The 24,159-nt window shown below is 49.5% G+C and overlaps 1 protein-coding gene across 2 annotated transcripts in view; it reads left to right on the forward strand.

Annotated features, from left to right (window-relative positions):
* The window catches only part of tmem255a (transmembrane protein 255A), a 116,662-nt gene that overhangs the window by 71,201 nt on the left and 21,302 nt on the right, over positions 1 to 24,159 (forward strand). For both annotated transcript variants that reach the window (XM_078547624.1, XM_078547626.1), the window contains one exon: positions 3,405 to 3,493. In XM_078547624.1, coding sequence (XP_078403750.1) covers positions 3,405 to 3,493 — 89 coding nt within the window. The remainder of the gene's footprint in view (positions 1 to 3,404; positions 3,494 to 24,159) is intronic.

Consider the following 24,159-nt stretch of genomic DNA (forward strand, 5'->3'; position numbering starts at 1 on the left):
ATTTGCCTGCTGGCTTTGAGATGGAGGGAAACCTGAAAAGGAGATGCTCACTTAATGTATCACCTCAATTTGTTCACACATCTACCAAGGCGTCGATGATGCAGGCTGTAGGCAACCCTCCTGGTTGGCACTGGGCCAGGAAGAGCAAGGGCCTGAGCAGCAAGAGGCAGCAGGGCCTCTAGAAGGTCAAAGAGACTGGCGAACATGGAACACTGCAACGGCGAGCATTGGTCCGAACAAGGGCATATCACAGACGGTGCCCTTATCTAAAGATGAGTGAAAGGCAGTGCCGGAGGCACCTTCATCTGTCCCGGGATGTGGTTACTCACAGTCTCCAGCCTCTCCAGTATGAGCTGCAGCCGCAAGGACTCTGGAGGAGTAATGCCGAGCTCCTGGGCCTGAATGAATAGCTGCCTAGATGCTGTTTAAATATGGCGCCAGGGATAACAGGGGGAGACTCCCTGCCCACCCTGCCACAAGATTCGCCGAGCTCTTCGCTGATGCATAATTAATGAGCTCAACAGCCGTCTTACTGCCCAGCGGAAATCGCACCAACTTTCCCGCCCACCACCAGGCTTAAGACTCCAGACCAGAAGATTCTGTCCATTTTTTTTTGTAAAACAAGATTTTAATCAGAGAAACTTAGTCTTAAATCTTTTTGTTGCAGTTTGTACTCGTTCGCTATCTCAGCCACAGCCCCAGCTCAGTTTTTGTTGCACAAACGGCTGCATTTATTGACTTCGCAAAACTAGGGGGAGCACTTCCCGCACGTGTGCAGAGGCAATTATCATCGTCACATAATAATCAGTGACTTATGCAGCTCTCTGCATCAAAAATGGTGTCTGTCTTCACAATGCGCCAGGCCAGCACACAATCTGACATCCTCTTTGGCTGGGAGTTAGAGCAGGTGGCAAGGGGGTGGGAGGGAGAGGGGTTGGAGTGAGAGTGGGAGGGAGTGGGGCTCAGGGACAGGGCAGCAAGGGGTTGGGAGTGGGGTCAGGAGAGAGAGCGGTGACGGGTCGGGAGAGGGGTCGGAGGGGGCAGCAATGGGTCGAGTGAGGGGTCGGGAGTAGGGTGGCAAGGGGTCAGGTCAGGGAGTGGGAGGGAGAGGGGTCAGGAGTAAGGCAGTGACTGGTCGGATGCGGGGTTGGCTGAGTTTGGTGACGTTGCAACTGCAGAGGTGCATGTTCTACACATGTAGCTGCAGTGCCTGTGACCTCAAAACCAACTACCTCATCAAAGATTTTGCAGATATATAACTAAGACAGAAGGAGGGAAGGTGCTTTAATCTGACGTTTTAGCACATACTAACAGAACTACCTGCTCTGCGTCCCTTCAGTAGACAGTCTTCTCACAATTGCTTTGTGTCCTAAAGTGTTACCACCTTATATATTAAAAGCTGTTCCAAAGCCAAGGTACAGATTTCCATTGGCCAGGAAGTGATATCTTGTGTGGAAGTAGAGGAACTATTGACTCAAATCTATATGACCAGGCTGTGTGCAACAAAGTGCCTTATTTCAAGGCATTAAAGCTGGAGAAGTTAAGAGTTTGAAACCATTTGGTTTTCCCAACAATTTGAAATTCTTATAGTATAATGAGGAAAATGCTGAAGGAAACCAGATCAACCAACTGAAACCCAGAGAAGAAAGTCACTGTGTGTTGGACAAAATAAATGTTTTCCTTGTGATTGGTAGAAGAGTCATGCTATGGGGGTGGGGGTGGGGGAGTGGAGGGGGGTGGGGGTTGAGCGAGAGTTGGTGGAAGGAGCAGGCAAGTGATGCACAGGGTGGCTCCCCAAGCTGCAGGCAGAGTGACCTCACTTTGCACGGGTGCAAAGCTGTATGTGCACCAGCTGACTGATGTGAGCAACTACACGTGCGCCAGCAGAGGGAGAGCAAGCCGAGTGCATGTGTAACTGTTCCTGGCCCCTTTCCTGTTCCTTAACTTTAAATAAATAGAATCAGCTTTTGATCTCTCTAGCCTATTGTCCCTCTGTAGAACTGCAGTGCTGTCCAATACTGTCATCTCTCACCTGTCTTTTTTTCATTTCCTATCCTGAATACAGAATAGTCAGGAATGTTTCATGCCCTTCCTGTCTATGTTTAAGCCTCTGATCTAGCCGCTATATCATAACTCCATGTGACAACCTTTGCCTGTGCAGCTTATAACATTCCTCACATGTGCAGTTCTTAACACAGGTGCAGTCCAGCATCGTGCTTTGCTTCTTTGTCCTATTGCAATTTGTCTGTCCTAAATTTCTAAACTCCTTGTCTCCCCTCTCTGCTGCTACGTCCTGGTGCCACTCTCTCTGCCAAATTAGTTTAAACCTTCCTATTTAGCACTAGTTAATCCCTCCTCAAGGACATGTGTCCCATGCCTGTTCAGCTGCAACCTGTTTGGCTCTTCAGGTCTCTTCAGCCCCAGGACTGGAACCGATGCCCCAGAAATCTCCCTCCATGCCAGTTCTCCAGCCACGCATTCACCTGCGCTGTCTTCCTGTTTGCATACTCACTAGTACATGGCACTGGGCGTAATCCTGAGATTGCCACCTTTTAAGGTCCTGCTCTTTAATTCATTTCCTATTCCCTGAAACTTCACCTGGAAGACCTCAACCCTTTTTCCATCGATGTCAGTGGTCCCAAGATGGACCACAACTTCTGGCTGTTGTCAGACTGTTGAGGGATATGTTCATCCAGGCACCAGGGAGACAGAACACCCCTCAGGACTCTCCTCTGCGATTGCAGAAACATCTGTCCACCCTTTGACTGTTGAATTTCCTGTAACAGCTGCAATTATGCACTTCCTTGTAGTGCGGTGCAGCTAACTCTGCCGTGATGGGGTGGATCTATTTCTGACTGCAGTTGCGAGATGGCAGCCATTTCAGACGGAGATGAGGAGAAATGCCTTCACTGAAGTTTGTGAATCTTTAGAATTCCTTACCTCAAAGGGCTGCGAATGCTCAATCGATGAGAATATTCAAAGCGGCAATCTGTAAATTTTCGTATTCTGAGGGAGTTGAGGATATGGGGATCAGAGTGGAAAGGGGAGTTGAGGTTGAGTTAAGGCCACAACCAGATCGGTCCTGGTCTTACTGAATGGCAGAGCAGGCCTGAGGGGCCGAATGGCCTGCTCCTATTTCTGATGATCTCATAATTTTACAATCAGCCATGAGCTTATTAAATGGGGGAGCAGGCCTGAAGGGCCACACGGCCTACTGCTTCTATTTTTAAAAATACTTCAAGCTCAAAGTGTACAGGATTGTGTATGACTGAACTCAGTAGAAGGAAATTACTTATATTTATGAATACTGTAATGTCAAATCGATAAAGAAACCTATCAGGTTAAATACAGAAATGAAATTTTATTGCATAGTGTCAGATGACTGGATTTCTTCTTTCTAATAGGTGACGTGCCTGAGTCAGTCAAGTGCTCCCTGCATACTGAAAATAAAGAGTAACACCTGTTACTGTTGTGACCTTTATAAGTGTGGCCGGTGGGTTTCACTTTAATCTCTTGGTTTGTACATTTTAAATTAATTTCTGCTTTGATGTGAGTTAACTGTTCTCTGTTTAGCACTTATACTTTCCAGTCTAAAGCATTAGCAGGACATACTATGGTACCAAGTCCCATTCACCGTCACCCCTGTGTTCACTGATCTATATTGACACCCAGTCTGACAATGCCTCAATTTTAAGATTCTTGCCCTTGTTTTCAAACTCCTCCCACCACCCCCCCCCCCCCACTATCTCTGGAACTTCCTACAGCCCCAAGATCCCTGAGCTCCTAATAATTCTGGCCTCTTCCACATACCCGATTTCCTTCGCTCCACACAAATAACAAAATCAAAATACTGCCGATCTTGGAAATCTGAAATAAAAACAGAAAAGGCTGAAAAGACTCAGCAGGTCTGGCAGCATCAGATGAAAGGTCACAGACCTGAAACACTTAATGCCCTCGCCAGAGGCAAGTTTGGAGGCTGGGGGCGGGGGGCGCATTTAATCAGGCAGGAGGGTGCAAGGTGGGTACTTCGCTGCCTTCCCGATCCGAACTCGTGGATGGCCTTCCCGCCCTAACACCAATTAGGCCCTTAAGAGCCTCATCCCGCCTCTTCAGGTTGGCCAGCTGTTCTTGGAGGGGTGGGGTTTCTGCCCCTGGGACCCCCACGGCTGGCCACTTAAGTGCCTGACTGGCACTGGCCTTCCCCAAAGGGGGCAACGTGGGCCTCTCACTGGCTCTCCAGCCGGTAGGCAAGACCGACTGTTGCCTGGATTAAATTCCACCCGTTAACTCTGTTTCTCTCTGCACAGATGCTGCTAGGCCTGCTGAGTGTTTCCAGCATTTTCTGCTTTTATTTCAGGTTTCCAACGTCTGCAGTATTTTGCTTATTCTAGCCACTCTGTCCAGACCTCTGGTGATTTTGAACACCTCTATCAAATCTCCTTTCAACCTTTTGTTCTCTAGTCCCAGCTTCACCAATCTATCCCCGTAAATGAAGTTGTATACATCATAAAGGAATGTAGGAAATTGGTGACAACACCACCCTCATTTGTGAAAAAGTTTTTGAGAGAGCAAAGTAGGGGTGCTTATTCATATAAGTGGATTGATTGGATGATAAATTGAGGCCTTAGATTTTAAGAGTAAAGTTTTAAAGTTAATTGTGCTACACAGTGTCTTTTCAAAAAAACAACTATATTGCTAAAATACATTTTTTGATTAATTTTCCTGTAAACATTTGCTTTTTTGGTACTACCCAATTTTCTGCATTATTGAGAGCCCTTTACAACTTACCCACATTTTCGATCCCAACCAGTGGCTTCTTATCAGAGCCATTTCCTTTGGATGTAGTGTGAGTAACTACTCAGTCTACACTTTTATTGGTCATTGTCCTCATGTTTGTGTACATATGATATTCTGAGATCTATAGGGAATTTATTGTATTTTATCTTCCACATTACATATTGGTGATCTCAGGTAATTAGCCATAGTCCATGAGGGACCAAAGGCATCCCTCTCTGTTAAGAGAGACAAGTGGTTATATAGGTTGAGGGCAGCACTGCACATCAAGCATGGATCAAGGCCTCCATGAACTACCACCATCGGTACAGGGATTGAACTCACAACATTGGCATCATTCTGTACCATGCTCTAGCCATTGAGCTAACTGACCCCTATATTGGTAATCTCGAGCTACAATGCTTAGATTTGGAGTTGCAGCCACTTATACATTGCTTGAAGGAACTTTTATTACAGCGATTAGACCATGATTATTTCAGAGTTTAGCCTAGGCTGCAGGGCACGGCAAGGCTGTGTATTTAATCTCCACAATCGAAACTGGGCACATAATTTAAGCTGACACTGAAGTGCAATACTGAGGAAATGCTGCAATGGCCAAGTTGATATGTTAAACTGACTGTTCAAGGATCCCATCGCAATATATGAAGAGAATTCCTACTGGTGTCCTAGCAGAGATTTATCCCGCAAACTACACTGGCAAAAGCCAACTAACTAGTTAGTATCTCCTTGCTGTTTGTAATGTACACAAATTGGCTGTAGTGTTTGCCTACATAGTCCCCCAAAAATAATTAATTAAGGAGCACTCTATCCTGGGGATGTGAAAGGCAGACACTCGTAAACTGTTTCTTCCTAAACCAAGTTTGTTTTGCAGTATGGGTTTGTTATCTTATGTACAGTGAATGAGAAAAGGCCATCAAACCCATACACACTTTAGCTCAATACTTACTGCACTCATCCCTGTATCCCCTTTCTTTCTTCTCCCTTCTCCACCTTCCCCAGCTCTACCCAGCCCCTTTTTTTCCCTCAAACTATCTATCCAGCTGACTCCTATCAATGCCTTTCAATAGCTTTATAGATCTGAATCAGATCTAACCTACACCTCTCTAGCAAATCCAAACAGGAGGTATCAACTCTATCTCTGTGATTCGATGCAAATACACAATCATTCATTTTCATTGTTCTTCTCGAAACCAGAGCTAAAATGTCCTCATTGAAATGGAGGGAACAGAGGGTACACAATACACCAGAGCAGTCTCACCAGAGCCTTTCATTAAAATGACCTCAGCTTTATGTGGAACACTGCAGCCCAGTAGCCTTCTACCTTTGGCTGCCTGGCATTGATCTTTAGAACCACTTCATTCCTGCCATCTTTGACTTGCATCCAGCAGTTATACTCCAGCCTGTAATTCTGCACATCTAGGGACATACGTATAGTGCACGTATTTACAGCACAGACCTGCACACTTAAATACACTGAGCCATATTTGCTGATTTTTTATCTTGTTGGGCCCATTTCCCCAATCTGTCCAGATCCACTAGTGATCTATTTCCTCCTCTTAAGATCTTCTTCTACAGCACAATTTTGTATCATCTACAAACATATGGATTTGGTCCATGGTGCCTGTTTCAGCTCTTTGAAAAAGCCAGAGTCCCACTGTCTGCCCTTTTCCAAGTCCTGCAAATTTTTCCCCCTTCAAGTATTTATCTAATTTCCTTTTTAAAGTTACTATTGAATGTGTTTCCACCACCTTTCAGGCGGTGCGTTCCAGAACAATTAGCAGTGTTTAAAAAAAATCTTTTCATCTCACCTCTGGTTCTTTCACCAAGTACCATAACACTGTTCTCCGCTATCAGTGCAAACAGCTTCTCCTGTTTACTCTTAACAAAACCCTTCAGGGGCTAGGATTTTACAGCCCTGCAACAAACTTTAGGAAGAATATCAAGGCCTTGTGGAGAGACTAGAGAATTGGAGGGGCATTTGCAGGGCTAAAGGGATAGAGCGGAGGGACTGAATGGTTTGCTATACAGGTTTGTTATTTTAAATACAGTGAATGAGAAAAGGCTATCAAACCTATACACACTTTAGCCCAATACTTACTGCACTCATCCCTGTATCCCCTTTCTTTCTTCTCCCTCCTCCCCCTGGCAGATGCAGCAAGCCATTTAAATCTCCACTCAGTTTGGCGGGACCTTAAAATCCCACTGGGCGGGAGGGGCTATAAAATCCTGGCAATGATCGTGAACTCTCCCCTTTAATTCCCGCTGTAAGGGGAACAGGCTTAAGGTATAGGGTCAGAATGGCACAGGAGGCGGCCATTTGGCCCAAGTCCATCCAGCTCTCTATAGAGCAATCCATTCAGTCCCATTTCTCCGCTCTGTCCCTTTAGCCCTGCAAATGCCCCTCCAATTCTCTAGTCTCTCCACATAACTATCCTAGTAAATCTCCTCTGTACTCTCTTCAAGGCCTTGATATTCTTCCTAAAGTTTGTTGCCCAGAATTTGACACAATATTCCACCTAACCATTGATTTTTATAATGGTTGAGCATAACTTATTTGCTTTTGCACTCTGTACTCCTCTTTTTAAAGCCAGGAGCTGTGTATGCTTTTTTAATAGTCTTCTGAACTTGTCCTGCCACTTTCAAAGATCTGTGTATATAACCCCCGCCCCCACCCCACCCCGCCATGTCTCTCTGTTCTGGCACTCCCTTTAAAAATTTATCATTCAGGTTATATTTGCTTTCCCTCATTCTTCCTGTCAAAATGCTTCACTTTACATTTCTCTGCATTAAACCGTGTCTGCCCATTTCACGTTTTATTGCGACATTTCAACCAGGCTGATTTTGATAGGTCCACCTGAAGTCGGTTAGCTGTTTGCTATTGTTTCGAGTTTAGTTTTGGCCGTGAACTTCAAAATTATGCCCTGCACGCCCGAGTCCAGGCCCTAAATATATATCAAAGAAAGCACCGGTCCTAGTACCAGCCCCTGTGGGGAAATCACTCTGAATAAAAGCAGTGTTTACTCCTTCTTTCTTCTCTCTGTTCCTTCATAAATCTTGTATCCATGCTGTCACTGCCCTTCAATACCATGTGTCGTAATAATGATGGAATGCAATTGGAAACCTGGGTTGTACTGTATCACTTGTTGTAGACCACTGAAGGTAACCAAGGTCAGATGACACGTGGTCAGAAGTTAGCAGCTAAATCTGTGACTTTTTTCAGCCTGAGATGTGACATTGGGTGAAATTTTCCCAGATTTGCATTAAGTGCGCTAGTGGGCGGGCAAAATGGCGTCCTACCCGCCATGTCGTCTCAAACCCGCCTCATTATTTATGCACTCCCGGGAAAGATGCTGTTTCCATGGCGGGCGGGCTCTCATTCGCCCTCTCGCCGTCACCCCTGCTGTTGCATCAAGCCGGCCTCCCTGTTTAAAAGGCAGCCACCAACTCACCACCACTGCCAGAGACACATGACCAGTAAAGGAAAAAAGACTGCAGCCACCCCCCCCACCCCTCTCCCCCGGTTTAATGACGGGTCCCTCAAGTGACCGCTGGTTGCCGTGGAGGCCCGCCGGGATGTCCTGTATCCCCGCTCTGGCCACAGGATGGGCAGCAACATGACCAATCCGGCTTGGGAGGCAGTGGCAGCGGTGGTCAGTGCCAATGCCCGTCAGAAGAGGACAGCCATCCAGTGCCACAAGCGGATGAAAGATCTCCTCCATTCTGCCAGGGTAAGTCACTCACACACTCACAAACCCATCCCACACCCACAGGGCCCTCACTCACTGCCAGTTCAAGGGACATCACCATTCACTCTCTCACAGACGCCTTCATTGTCCTCAGCCCGTCCATGGGACCACTCACCATCCACACAAGCCAGGCACACTTATCATCTGGCCTGGCAGGCGTCCTGCTTACACTTTCTCCACCTCCATTCATGCAGGACAAGCTGACACACACACACAACAAGAGGGAGAGGTTGCACACCGGTGGAGGAATACCCGAAACCAAAGTCCTCTTGGACTTTGAAAACAGAGCCATCTAGCTGGCCGGCAATAACCGGGACTGTCCTATGCTGACGGTGAGTTCAGTGCTGCTCTACCAAGAGAGGATCTAGCAGTGCAACATCCATCAGACAACCATGCCGTGAGTGATGTGTCCTGTTTCATAGGCCACTGCTATGCACTAATTATCTCTCCTTCCTTTCGCAGGCACATGTGCCAAACAGCTGGCAGAGTCCATGACCCAGAGCCTCCAATCAAGCCCTGAGGAAACTTTGGAAGGGGAATCTGAAGGCACTCTCCTCAAAGTTCCGTCACAGCGCTCACCCACACCCTCCACCAGCGCAGAGAGACACACCTCGGTGGGACCTAGCTTTAGAATAGCCTCAGGATCACAATCTGGTGAGTACATCGCATTGTCTGATCCACAGCAGGCGGCGGCAGGGACTTCCCAGGTCCCTGGCATTTGGAGGACTTCTGGAGACCAGAAATTTGCTGAGTCTGAGTCAGATGAGGAGCCTCTGGGCTCGGTCATGTCACAGTTGCTCAGGGACAACTGATGGAGAGGAAGGGATGTCCACTGCACTCCTCAGATTGCAATGCATAATGGAGGAGTCCGTCTTCCTTCAGACTGAGGTGATAGCGCCGGCATGCCAACGCACCGAGGTCAACACTGGGAGGATGGCGGCTGCCATGGAGACCTTGGTCCAGGACATCAGTCCTGCACTGCTGCGTCGGCTCAACTCCATCGCTGATGCCATAGTCTGCCTACAACAGTGTACGCGAGAGGTGTGCTGGGCAGCTCGGTCTCAATCTAGCTACCCCTTCCCCTCAAGGAGTCAGCCAGGGCCTGCGGGCGCCCATAGGGAGGAGGATCAGCAGGTGCACACTCCGGGCCCATCAACCCAGGTGACTCCAGGAGTGTCCGGCCCATCCGAATCCCCTCTTCCTGTGACCTCAGTAGCTCCAGCTCCACAGGCCGAGGAGGCCACTGCCACATAGCAGGACCCCGAAAGCAGGCCGGGGCCCTCCGAGTCTCGGCCCTCCAGAGGATGCCTGCCAAAGTTATCACAGACAGGGCGTTGCAGTCAGCAGGCTGCTTCCACCTCCGCTGTGGATGTCTGGGGAGCACCAAGACGTAGTGGCAGGGTTAGGAAAGTTAAGGAGAATTAGTTGCACAGCCTGGGCATGGGTGTTAATCACTTGTACATAATGTTCACTATTGTCAATAAACTCCCAAGGATGTCTCCCTGCCTATGGTTCCTTGTTCTGATGAGCAGTGTTCGTGTCACTCAGATGTGAAACCTTTCTGCACAAGATAAAAGGCAGGTGTCTCAGTCCAGGACCTCTTCCCTGTGCTCTATGCAGCCTTCAGACCAAAAGTGATGGCCCAGCCTTACACTCCCTGGAAACATTACTGATGCCTGCACCTCAGTGGTGCTGGTCATTGCTGCCAGAATGTAATGGGCAGGCGCCACAGAGTTCTCTCATTCTCTCTGTGTGCTCTCAGCGCCTTTAAGGAGGGCCTGGCCCCCATCGCTTTGGCAGCTGTGATCACTGATGCTGTGCTCCAGCTCCTGAAGGGCTCAGGTACTGAAGGCGGACAAAGCATCAGAATCTTCTAAAGCTTCTTGGCTGCATCTCTATGATATGACCCTGATCACAGAGCGCAAGCGAGCTGCCCTCAGCCAGACAGGAGTCAGACATTCTCAGAGGCTATGTGAAGATTTATGGTGTGTTCCTTCTGCACGTTGTTGTCATCCTCCACAAATCTAGCAGGTATGAGGGCCTCCTGAGCATACCTGCCTCGTCTGGCCAGTGCAAGGGCCTCATCCCCGTCATCATCGCCTCTGAGGACCTCCTCACCCTCATCCCCATCGGTGTCCTCCTCATCGGAGGAGACGTGCAGCTCCTCCATCTCTTTCTCAGCCAGTTCCTCTCCCCGTTGCAGCACCAGGTTGTAAATGCGATGATGTGGACTGTATTGCAGGGCTCCAGCAGACCAGTCCAGGCACCGGAACCTCATCTTCAGCATCCCAGTGGTCTGCTCCACCAAGTTGCGAGTTGCAGCATGAGCCTTATTATAGCATCACTCTGCTGCAGTCTGAGGCCACCGCATGGGTGTCATCAGCCACGTCCTCTGCGGGTAGCCCTTGTCCTCGAGGAGCCAACCCTGCAGCTTCTGTGGACCCTGGAAGACGTCAGGGATCTGTGACCGACTGAGGATGTAGGCGTCATGCACAATCCCTGGAAACAAGTGCACACACCTGCAGGATCTGGTGGTCTCATACCAGCTGCAATGAGTGGAATCCCTTTTGGTTGATGAAGTCCACTGAGTGTTGCGATGGAGACCTGAGCACCACATGGGTGCAGTCAATCACACCCTGCACCCGTGGGAATCCCGAGATCCAGGTGAGTCCAATGGCCCTTGCACCATGGCTGTCCCGGTCCCAAGCGAAATGCACAAAGTTGTGTGTCATGGAAATGATGGCACCTGTGACCTCATGGATGTATTTGTGGGTGGCAGATTGTGAAATCCCACAGGGGTCACATGTGGAGCCCTGAAAGGAGCCACCGGCATAGAAATTGAGCACCGCAGTCACTTTCACAGCCATTGGCAGTGGATGCCCTCCATGTCCCCTTGGCGCCAAGTCCTGCAGTAAGTGGCAGATGTGAGCAACTAAGTTCCTAGACATGCGCAGTCAACGGCGACACTGGGTTCTCGGTCATCAGCAGGAATGACAGGATCTATAGACCCTGGGTGTCACTAGGCGTCAACCAGCCATGGCTCGCTGTCACTCCTGAGCAGTGTGTGCGGGAGCTCCTGCTGCCCCTTTTTCCTGAGGTTGCTGCTCCTGCCTTTGCGGCCAGGAACCTCAGTCACTCTCTCCTCCATCTTCTACAGTCTCTGTCAGCCGTCAGGCATACAGCTCGGTCACTAGGATCCATGATCCTGATGTGTTCCTTCTGCGGCATGAAAGAGAGAGAGAGAGACGTGGTTATCATGACTGTACTTAGCACCTTTCCTGGCCCTGTGTGACCGTCCCTTAACGCTTCCCGGAGAGTGCTGGTCACCCCTCGGATAGCCACAGATGAGTGCGCTGCATGGCTGCCCTGTCAGCCTGCGACATGGGGGAAGACAGCTCCTTACTGGGTTGCTGAGATTGCAAGGGGCTGTGAGCACCTCCAGCAGCGACTGCTACATGGCCAGTGTTGTTGAGGAGATTGTACAACATGTGCAGTCCAGTCGGCTTTACCAAAACAAGGGATTGCTATTGGGCATCAATACGGCACCAGATTTACCAACAGGAAATCCATAAAGTGATACATGGGATCCCAGAAACAGCTAATATCTCCAATGACATCATTATTCATGAAGCCAATAGAGAGGGACATAATGAGAGGCTGAGATTAGCCTTTTAGCTTTTGCAGTCCAGTAAAGTGGTCACGGACTCCAGTCTGTGCCGCTTGGGGGTGTTATAAGGTTTGGAGCGCCTGGTGGCCCTTTGGTGTCTCCGCATTGCTTGCATGGGCGGGCAGTCTAGGAGCCCGGACCGAATCATATCACTGTGGCTGCCCCTGAACTGTCTCAGTTGCATAGGAATGGTCAGTTTATACAGGTCTCCCCACTCCCTCACCTACCCTGCCCCCACCTCAATTTCTGGTGCGCGGGATCCAACATCATGGCAGCAGTTGGCCCCCCCCCTCCACCCCGCAGACAACTGCAACAGTCGCCTCCGAGGCTGGGCAGCAGTTGCCCCCGGACACCACCCCCTCTGAAAACAGTCACCTCCGAGGCAGGGCAGCACTTCACCCAGGCCCCCCTGGCGCCCTGAAACCTGCAAAGCAACAGGCGATCCTGGCGAGCTGTGGAAAACGATGCTGCTCAGTTCCCCCAAAGTGAAGGCCGCCAAGTGCATGGCACCCGTGTGCTGTTGTCAAACACGGCGACGTGCTTTCTCACCGATGTGGACTGACGATCCAGCAGGGGTCCAAGAGCCTGGTGGGATGGCCTTTTAATAATATGCTGATGTAATAAGCTCCCTGATGACCGTTGGGGGGAAACGCCGCCTGCTATTGGTCTGAGCGCAAGATCGCAACCTGCCTTCCCACCGTCGGGAAACCAATCGCGCCATATTGTCCGCGCATGCCACCTATCACGCCCGCTGCCAACGGGCATGGAAAATTCCGCCCATTGGTGATGAGGATAAATATGGAGACATTTAGGATTGCGTCACGGCATTTGCTGGAGCTGATATGTCGGCAGTCCGGGCAATTGAGCCGTTGGATCCGACAATGATGCCAGTACCATCAGTGTGAAATGTAAAGCTGGCTGGAGGAATTTGAAGCATTTGCTGACAGTCGTGGTCTATTTTTGTTCGGGGCGATGTTGGTGCAGAAAGCACAGCGATGGGCCTTGTTGTTCAATGTGGGTGCTTCGGTGAGGGAGTCCTTCAAGATGTTGCCCCTGACGCAGAAGAAAAGGTGGATTATGAACGTGCAGTGAAAGCTTTGAAGGGCCATTATGTGGTGATGCCAAATACCATATTCCAAAGACATGTTTCCCATTAGATGAGACAGAAAGAGGGGGAAACAGTCACCCAGTTTGTGACTTGTTTGAGGCAGGTATCATCGGATGGATGCAATTGTGTTGTGACAGATCTCAATAACCAGGTAATGGATCAGCTGGTCCCAAATTGCAAGTCGGATAAGTCGAGGTGTCAGCTGCTGGAAAGAGGAGGTGACTTAACATTGGATGACACTCTGAAAATAGCAGCTGCTTTGGAAGCAGAGGATGGACAATTTCACAGCATCAAACGTTGTCCCACCTCCGCCATTGGCGCGACAAAAATTGAGGTTGACCGAGTAGCACAATAGAATCCAGATCCGTGTAAATATTGACAGCAAAAGCCTGAGAGAGAGTGTGTCAAATGTGGCAACTTGGAGCAATATGGAAAAGATACCTCCTGCCTGTCAAGGGAAAGATATGCAGAAAATGTGGGAGCAAAGACCATTTTGCCAAGGAGTGAAGAAGCAAAGCTGAACAGAGGTGGAAGCCTGGCAAACAATACAAAGGAAAGAGAGATGAAAGTAGCCCAACTGAACTGAGTTGAAGAAGATGCAGAGAGTGAGAACACAAATTGCAATCGTGGCTACATGTTTTCTATCAATAGGAGCAGCCATGAGAAAGTTCCAGTGATTGTTGGTAGTGTTGAAGTGAGCATAATTGTAGATTCAGGCAGTGACAGTAATGTCATCGACAGAGCGCTATGTGAGGAGCTGAAGACAAAGAGAATCAAGTGCACATCTCAGATGTGTCAAAAAACTCTCTCCTTACACATCAAAAACCCCACTTCAAACTGTCGGATGCTTCATTGCGGATGTGAGAGCTGGGGGTTGGAATGTAGAGGCAGAATTTGTAGTGATTGAGGAGGATAGCGAGCCTCTTCTGAGCAGAGAAACTGCCCAAGCCTCGGGGGTGCTACACAAGAACTCTGTGACATCCTATGTGAAGTGTAGAGAGGAGTTTGGAGCAGTCTTTCAAGGAGTCAGGTAGTTATACAGCTGCCAAATGAGATTAACCATTGACAAGAACATGAAGCCTGTAGCTCAGCCTGTACACAGAACACGTTTTGGTCCGAGGGGGAATATTGAGGCAAAGATCAAGGAACTGATCGGCCAAGACATATAGAACCGGTTGAAGGACCAACACCGTGGGTGAGCCCTGTTGTGGTTGTGCCTAAATACATAAATACTGTGGCTACAAGAGCAGCTCAGAGGCTAGTCTACTGACTCCCCAAAGCCTGTCCACCATTTACAAGGCATAAGTCAGGAGTGTGACGAAATACTTCCCACTTGCCTGGATGAGTGCAGCTCCCACAACACTGAAGAAGCTGGACACCATCCAGGACAAAGCAGCCTGCTTAATTGGCACAATATCCACAAACATTGACTCCATCCACCAACAATGCACAGTAGCAGCAGTGTGTACCACCTACAAGATGCACTGCAGGAATTCACCAAGGCTCCTTAGACAGCACCTTCCAAACTCACGATCACTACTACCTAGAAGGACAGCGGCAGCAGATAGATGGGAACACCACCACCTGGAGTTTTCCCTCCAAGTCACTCACCACCCTGACTTGGAAATATATCGCCGTTCCTTCACGGTCGCTGGTCAAAATCCTGGAACTCCCTTCCTAACAGCACTGTGGGTGTACCTACACCACAGGGACTGCAGCGGTTCAAGAAGGCAGCTCACCACCACCTTCTCAAGGGCAGTTAAGGATGGGCAATAAATGCTGGCCCAGCCAGTGAAGCCCACATCCCGTGAATGAATAAAAAAAAAACTTTCATCACTCATTGTGGACTTCACCAATTCAAGGGATTGTTATTGAGCATCAATACAGCACCAGATTTACCAACGGGAAATCCATAAGGTGATACAAGGGATCCCAGATTTTGTGTGATTTAGCGACAGAACATGAAAGTGGAAATCAGTGTGGAGCAACAATTTTTGATTTAAAACAATGAAACTTTAAGTTGAAAAACTTCAGATCTGTTGATGGCCCATGGTGCCTCATGGTTGCCCAGTCTTGAGTTGTTAGATCTGTTCAAAATCTATCCCATTTAGCACAGTGATGGTGCCACGCAACACGATGAAGGGTATCCTCAATGTGATGACGGACCTTCATCTCCACAAGGATTGTGCAGTGGTCAGTCCGACCGATACTGTCACGGACAGATGCAGCTGTGGCAGGCAGGTTGCTGAGGATGAGGCCAAGTATGTTTTTCCCTCTTGTTGGTTCCTTCACCACCTGCAACAGGCCCAGTCTAGCAGCTATGTCCTTTAGGATTCAGCCAGCTCAGTCTGTAGTGGTGCCATCGAGCCACTCTTAGTGATGAACATTGAAGTCCCCAACCCAGAGTACATCCTGCAGCCTTGCCACTCTCAGTGCTTCTTCCAAATGGTGTTCAACATGGAAGAGCACTGATTCATCAACTGAGGGGGGACAGTACATGGTAACCAGGTGGTTTCCTTATCCATGTTTGACCTGATGCCATGAGACTTCATGGGGTCCGAAGTCGATGTTGAGGACCACCAGGGCAACTCCCTCCCGACTGTATACCACCGTACTACCACCTCTGCTGGGTTTGTCCAGCCGGTGGGACAGGACATACCCAAGGATGGTAATGGTGGTGTCTGGGACATAGTTGTACTGATGGAATTATACTTTACAGACAATGTCAGGCTGTTGCTCGACTAGACTGAGACAGCTCTCCCAATTTGGCACGAGCCCCTAGATGTTAGTAAAGAGGACTTCACAGTGTCAACAGGGCTGAGTTTGCCATTGTCGTTTCCCGTGCCTTGGTTGATGTTGGGTGGTCCGTCCAGTTCAATTCCTTTTAGACTTTGTAGTGGTTTGATACAACTGAGTGGCTTGCTAGGCCATTTCAGAGGGCAGTTAAGAATCAACCACATTGCTGTGGATCTGGAGTCACATGTAGGCCAGACCTGGTAAGGATGGCACATTTCCTTCCCTAAACCAGATGGGTTTTTATACGTCAATCAACAATGGTTTCAAGTTTATCATTAGAATTTTAATTTCAGATATTTTTTTGGTGCACTGACCTTACCTGACATTCGTAATTGAAGAAATTCATTCACTCAGTGAGTTAGGAAAATAATGATTTGTTAAATTTGTTTGCAAATTTTATTGCAGTATGTTTAGTGAGAGATGGAGTCTAAGCACCAAGCAGAATGTGATGAAGGAAAATTTGACTGTAAATGTCATGCTCAAATTTGGAGTGTTGGCGTGAAGGAAGTTTGACTTAAATGTTACTGTTAGATTTTCAGAATTCACACCATTGTTTGGAAAGTTGTCATTTAGGATTATGACACAAGTTCAGGTGACGAAGAGAAACAGAAACAAAACTAAGGTGACATGCTTTCAATTTGCTAAAGGAGGGATGTCAGAATGATAACTGAATGTTTGGATACTTGAGTTCTACTGCATTGCCTGTTGCATACTAATGAAGGTCAACCAAGGTCAGATAGCACATGGTCGGAAGTTAGTCAAGATGGCAGACTAAATGTTGCGACACCTGTAGCTAAATCTGTGACTTTGAGTGTTGTTCTTTCAGCCGGAGATGTGACACCATGGACTTCAGTTTTGCTGACCAGTCTATTATGTGCTACTTTAGAACTCAGTCAAGTTAGTCAAACACAATTTGCCTTTCACAAATCTGTGCTGGCTGTCATTTATTAACGCACATTTTTTCCATGTGACAATTAATTTTGTCTTGAATTATTGCCTCTCAAAGTTTGCCCACCGCCTAGGTTAGGCTGACTGACCCGTTGTTGCTGGGGTTTATCCCTCACCCTTTTTCTGAACAGGAATGTAACATTTGTAATCCTCCAGTACCCTGGTGGCACCCAATGTGTCGAAGGATGATTGAAAGATTGTGGCCTGAGCTTCTGCTATCTCCACCCTTACATCCCTCAGGATGCATCCTAAAGGTGACTTTTCAACTTTAAGCACTGCTAATCTTTTAACTATGTCCTCTTTGTTTTTATCCTCTCCAATTTCTCAACTACCTCCTCCTTTACTGTGACATTTTCAGCGTCCTCTTCTTTAGCGAATAGGGATGCAATTTAGTAACAACGCTTTCTACATTTCTGCCCCAGGTTGTTAATGAACAGGAGGTGACCAGGCACCTCACCAGAGACTAGGCCCTATTGGGGGAATCAGTAAATTCAAACCATCTCTGGCTGATTTGCAGTCTACCTTGTTATATTCCCCTTGACGCCATTAGTCTTAATTTTAGCACAAAGCCCCGCGTGTGGTGCTTTTATTGAAAAATCTTTTTAGGAATACAAATGCGTGACATTTTTACATCCCAAACTAATTCTCAATGTCCATGGGCAACATTTTTAAAAGATAGAACAATAGCTTCTTGCACTGGCTATTGACTAGGAGAAAGCTATTGTCTTGTAACAGCTGGTAATCTACACAGTAATATCATACTATGCAACATTCCCTCTCTCCTTTCTTTTTTCGTTCAGAGCTTATTCACTTGAGTGCATGGGGCCTTTGAGTTTTCTTATGCAGCCGCACACTGGCTGTTATTTAAAGGGGCCGACTCGTTCTGTGCCTGTGTGGGAACATTTGGGTTGCTCTGTGGTCACTCAACTTGGAGGGAATATTGACGCTACAATTTTTTTTTAAAGTCTCATATCGATTGTGGCTTTTAATCGTTTTCCTCTCCTTCATAAGTATTTTGCTGTCTTCACTCATACGGAAAACTCTGCTCGCTAATTATGGTTAACCAAATCCCAGTCTTACCATTAAAATAAAAGCAAAATACTGCAGATGCTGGAATTCTGGGCCAGAATTTTCAGCTCGGCGTATGGGCACGTGCCTGACACGCCCGAGCGTGAAATAAAGCGCGTTGCCATTGGCCAAGCGTGCCGATGTAAACGCACACTCTCGCAATATTTCAGTAGGCGGGCGCGCGATGATGACGGAGGCGCACCCGCCATTAATTAAGTGGCCAGTTAAGGCCCTTCTCGGACTTTACGTAGTCTGTGCAATTTTCAGGCCATCGCATGGGCTAAACGGGCAGGCGTACAAGCCACAATTTCAAAAATCTCATCCACGGGGTGGGATAAGAGGGGTCAGTGGGCTTGTAAATGCGAGTAGTTTGTAGTTTAGGATATAGCTAGCTGCTGCTTGCTTGTGTGAACAGGACATCTTCATTTCGCTTCAGAGCTTCATTGACAGAAATAAGAGGCTTCAGTTCAGGACTCAGTGGTGTTTTCCAGGCCCACGGAGGATTCATACCACTTGGGGCCTTGCAGGTATCAGACAGCCTTCCCTTACCCTGGTAATGGGGATTGTGGTCTCTGCTGGAGTCACCTCCTCTGAGGAGGGAGAGAGGGCCAAAAGGGGGAGGAGGCCAGGTGTCCCTACTCAGCCTCCAGGGGAGCGACCTGTGGGAGGAGTGGCGCAGGCACAAGGGGCGCAGGGCCAACAGGAAGTCCAAGACAGAAAGGGCCGCAGAAGGCGCCATTAACCTGCTGCCAGGATTTACAGGCGGTGAAGCAGCCACCTCAATATGTCTTGAGGTGCAATGCCGAAGGAGGTTCCGCCTCTCAAGGGAGACAGTGACCTCCATTTGTCAGAGGATCAGCCCTGAGATGGTGCTGAAGGTCACAGTGGCCTTCAACTTCAATGCCTCCAGCTCATTCCAGGGCTCAGTGGATGATCTGCATGGAGTCTCCCAATCAGCTGTCCACACTTGCGTCAAGCTGGTGACAGACACTCTGTTCAGGCAGGTATTGACTTTCATCCACTACTGTGCGGATGAGGCCAGCCAGGGAGAGTGAACCAGAGGCTTTGCAACAATTGCTGGCTTCCCCCGTGTCCAGGGTGCTATAGGCTGCACACGTGTGGCCATCAAAGCGCCAGCAGGTGAGCCCGGCGCCTTCGTCAACAGGAAGGGCTCCATGAACGTGCAGATAGTGTGTGATCAAAGGATGCAGATTCTACAAGTCTGTGCAAGGTACCCAGGCAGCTCCCTTGGCAAATACATCCTGAGACACTCCCCGGTGCCGAGGCCCTTCAGTGCTCCAGCCCGACTGGATGGATGGCTGCTGGGTGACGAGGGCTATCCTGTCAAAAGGTGGCTCATGACGCCTCTCCACCATCCACGAACAGAGGCCGAGCAGCAGTAAAACAGGAGCCACGCCTCTACATGGGCAGTGGTAGAGAGAACCATAGGTCTTCTCAAGATGTGCTCTCGATGTCTGGACCGTTCAGGGGGCACACTCTAACACCCCCCAGATCATGTGTCACTGATAGTGGTTGCATGCTGCACTCTCCACAATCTGCTGCTGGAAAGGGGGGGATGCAGTGGAGAAAGAAGATCTTGATGTAGCTGGCACAAGCAACAGACGATGAGTCCAGTAGTGAGTCCGAGGACGAACACGGTCAGGAGCACGCTGAGGGTATAGACGCTGACCTGGGCAACTTCCAGGGAGGCAGGGATACCCGGGATGCTTTGATCCAACGCTCCTTCAGCTAGCCTACCAAATAAGAACTACCACCACATACCAGGGCTGCAGTCTCAGTACTCGATCCCTGACTGGACCAGTTCCTTGGTCAACAACATAAACTTTATTGAAATGGCACATGGTGTAAGGAGAAACACATCCACCATAACATCATCTGCACCTGTAGAACAAATGAAGCATCCAGAGGCCAGTTGCACAAAAGTGCATTTAATTAATTGGTGCCTGGCAAACATTCTACAAATTAACATTGACGGGTGTTTTCCATCACACCAATAAACACTGAATGGAAAAATGGGAGAAACAAATATCACCCGTGATCAGCCCGTGTTGTGATTAAGGTGCTTTAAGTTTTCGCTTGCGGGTGCTCCGTCTAGGTGCTCCCCCCTCGCTGGCACCGGCATTGGAGACAGCCTGCTCACATTGCTGTCCTGTTGACCTTGATGACCTTGGCGGGCGTCCTCTGGCCCGTGGAGCCTGTGCTGGCCCCGACTGGGAGGGAGCGGCCAGTGCCACAGCTGGCATCTCCTCAGTCAGCGCAGCCTCATTGGATGCCAGTTACTGGCAGAGTAGCGGAGGAGCTGTTACCCTCATCTGGAGTGCCCTGAGAGGAGCCCGCAGAGACGACTGGCAGCTTGTGTGCCAACGTGAGGTCGCTCTGGACCTCCCTGCTCACCATTGATGAACAGGCACCTAGCTGGGTACTGGGTGCCCAATCCATCTCCCACACTGACACTGACCACCTGAGGTCATTGCCGGTGTGAGGGCTTGCAGGACCGAGCACAAGCCCAGGAACCCCCGATTCAGTTCCTGGAGAAGCCTCTCCATGAGAGTCACCACTCTCTCCATGGAGGAGGCATTGAGCTCGGCCATGAGGGTCATTGCATTGTTCACACTCTGCAGGGACCCCTCCACATTGGAGCCCATGGCACACATTCCCTCATGTATCTCCGCCAGATCCTCCAGCACCCTGCTGGATGACCAGCATCTGCTGCCTCATGGATGACTCCAGAAGCACATCATCAGCCATCGACAATGTCCTGGTCCCTAACCGTCCTCCGACTGCCAGCGCCCTGGACACTCTCTGCCTCCGCCTGCACCTCAAGCGAATATGAAATGCCCTCACCATTGTGCGCCGAGATAGTAGCCAGTGATCTAATGCCCTAGTATCTGCACTGGTGCCTGCTTGAGAGAGCGTGTGTGACGGGGGTTCTGATCAATGTGGTCCTCAGGGGTCAGGGGTGGGCCTTCAGGCTCCTCATCCCGAAAGTGAGCCTTAAAGGAAGATCAAGGACATGTCATTGGTTGGAGTTGTCACACTGTTACTGTGCATGCCTGGCAGCCTCTTGAGACAGAGATATGCATCAGGGTGCCCTCGTCTTTCCATTATCAATGGGGATTCCAGGTTCGAGGTTCACATCAATATAGAGACTACAGTAGAATGGTTGCAATTACCGATATTCTCGCCTCAGTGCCCTGCACTCTTACCTCCCTGTGGCTTCCCAACCTCACCGTGGCCACTTGGCCTAGGCGCATGCAGCCTCTCCAGCTCCAGGGCCTCCTGCTCATAGTGAGTGAGGATTAATAGGTGTGGGGGTCCCCCGCCAGTACGTGACCTCTCTGCATTGTTATGGGATGTTTTTGCCTGAAGGGATAGAGGAGCATGGATTAGTCCACTCTCTACCTGCAGCGCCATTGCAGCCTGGCCAACCCCACCTGAGGAACACCTCGCAGGGCTCAGCCGATTCGTGACTCTGGAGCCGCAAGGCATTCAGTCCAAGCAGCCAGCGCTCACCACCCTTGGCCAGCTCCTGCCTCGTTGACATTTGCCACTCACACTCTAACACCTCTGAGGTCCGCAGGAGGGATGGGCAGCTCTTACCTGCTCTGCAAAGTGACCTATGCCAACAGGGTGCTCACCCTTCCCGATCGCAGGAGATCATTGCACTCATGTGCGCTTCACCACATCGTGGCTACTGACCCAGGACGCCACCTCCTCCCAGGCCTTTTTGGTGGGGTGGGGGGGGAGGGGGGGAGGGGGGGAGCCTCCTCCTCATCCCTAGGGACAAGGGTTTCTCTCCACGCTACCACCTCCTCCAGGAGGGCAGCGAGGCACTCATCGGCGAAACACAGGGCTGACTGCCCCGCCGGCCTGCCCTCCCGCCTGCCGTGTCCACCACGACATCCACGTCCTTCAGTGGCTGCCTTCCAAGGGCCGCCGGATCGCCATTGGACCCAGCGGACATTCAGCACCCGCCCCCGCCCGCCCCTTCGTGCTCATTCCGCAGCCGCGTCATACGCTGGGCGGGCCTTAGTTGGCCCGTCCGCGTAAAATTGCAGCGCTGCTGCTGATCGCAGGCGGTGGTCAGCTTCCTGACCACACCCGCCCACGCCCCCGCTGATCCCGAACGCCAAGCGCAAAATTCCGCCCATAAAAACAGAAAATGCTGGAAATACTCAGCAGATCTGGCAGCGTACGTGGAGAGAGAAACAGAGCTAGCGTTTCGTGTCTGGATGCAGGGAGGATGTTTCCCCTGGTTGGGGAGTCTAGAACCAAGGGCACAGTCTCAGGATACGGGGCAGGCCATTTAGGACTGAGATGAGGAAAAATTTCTTCACTCAGAGGGTGGTCAACCTGTGGAATTCTCGCCCACAGAAGGCTGTGGGGGCCGGGTCACTGAGTATATTCAAAAAAGAAATTGATAAATGTTTGGATATTAGGGGCATCAAGGGGTATGGAGAGAAAACGGGAATATGGCAGTGAGATAGAGGATCAGCCATGAACATACTGAATGGCGGAGCAGGGCCTCGAAGGGCCGAATGGCCTACTCCTGCTCCTAGTTTCTATGGCCAGAAAGTCACCTCTGTCTGGCAGGCCAGGTGGGAGTGGGCTGGGCGGGGGCGGAGTTGATCACCACCTGCGATCAGCTGCGCACCGCCATTTTATATGGGCGGGCCTATTAAAGTAAGGATCGGCGTGACGCACGGCCAGAGGCGATCGGTGTGGCCGGAGGCACTCGGCGTGACGCGCGGCCGGAGGCGATCGGCGTGACGCGCGGCCGGAGGCACGGGCGGGGGCGGAGGAGGGAGAGTCAGGCATGCGCACGTAAGTTTGCAGAAATCTCTCTGAGGCACGGAGTTGCCTCAGGGAGATTAAGTTGGTAATGGGAATCTTGAATAAAGGATCTGAAAAATTATTGAAGCATGTCCCCTCGTGTGACAGTGCCACATGAGCTGGGACATGTTTGTACAGTTAGCAAAATTTATTTAATTATTTCATTACACCTTCAGGAAACCTCATCCCGCCCATGGATGAGGTTTCCTGAAAAATGCAAAGGCCGCTTGAGCTCTTCGCCTGCCCCCCCACCTTAAGGTTGGACGGGCAGCACTGGTAACAACTTTAATTGTTTTTTTAATGGCCTTAATAGGCCGTTGACAGTTTGGCAGGCGCATAGCCGCCTCTGGCGTGTGCCTGCCGAACGAAATATCTAAATGACGCAAGATGACGTCAGGATGCACGCCCGATGTCATTGCGCGTTGACATGTCGGGTCCGCCCCCGCACGCCGACTGTAATATTCTGGCCTATGTGTCCATATGACTATTGATTCCATGAGTACGATTATGTCAGGCTGTTACTTGACTAGTCTGTGAGTCAGCTCTCCCAATTTAGGCACTAGCCCCCAGATGTTAGTAAGGATGACTTTACAGGGTTGTCAGGGCTGAGTTTGCCGCTGGCGTTTCCGGTGCCTAGGTTGATGCTGGGTGATCCGTCCGGTTCCATTCTGAAGAAGTCACACGGACTTGAAACGTTAACTCCTTTTCTCTCTCCACAGATGCTATCAGAGCTGCTGACTTCTTCCAGCAATTTTTTGTTTTTATCCCAGTTTTACCACCTTATCTCATACACTGTTTTAGTGCAGTAAAAACAACCAAAATAGAGAGAGATAGAGGGCGTGTGGTCGATAGGAAAAGACTGATCAGGAGATAAGATTGCTGTAAGGAATAATGGCTCCTTCTGTTGTGAATATGCAGGAATTGGTGGATTTGCTGATGTCGAGTTGCATTGGACAGTGCAAAATGTCGGAGATGACTTGCAAAAAGGCCAGCTGGTCTATTTGGCCCAGTTTCTTTCAGCAGACCTGAACAATAATGTATTTAGTCTGGTGAAGGAGCCAAATAACTGCAGGTAACGTGTCCAGTAAAGGATTAAAAGCTCTGCAATTTCTCTCTCTTGCTGAGGGTAACTGAGTGAAAATTCTAATACATCAATATAACAATGTAACATATGCTAT

The sequence above is a fragment of the Cetorhinus maximus genome, chromosome 8, assembly GCF_964194155.1.
Source record: "Cetorhinus maximus chromosome 8, sCetMax3.hap1.1, whole genome shotgun sequence".
NCBI lineage: Eukaryota > Metazoa > Chordata > Chondrichthyes > Lamniformes > Cetorhinidae > Cetorhinus > Cetorhinus maximus.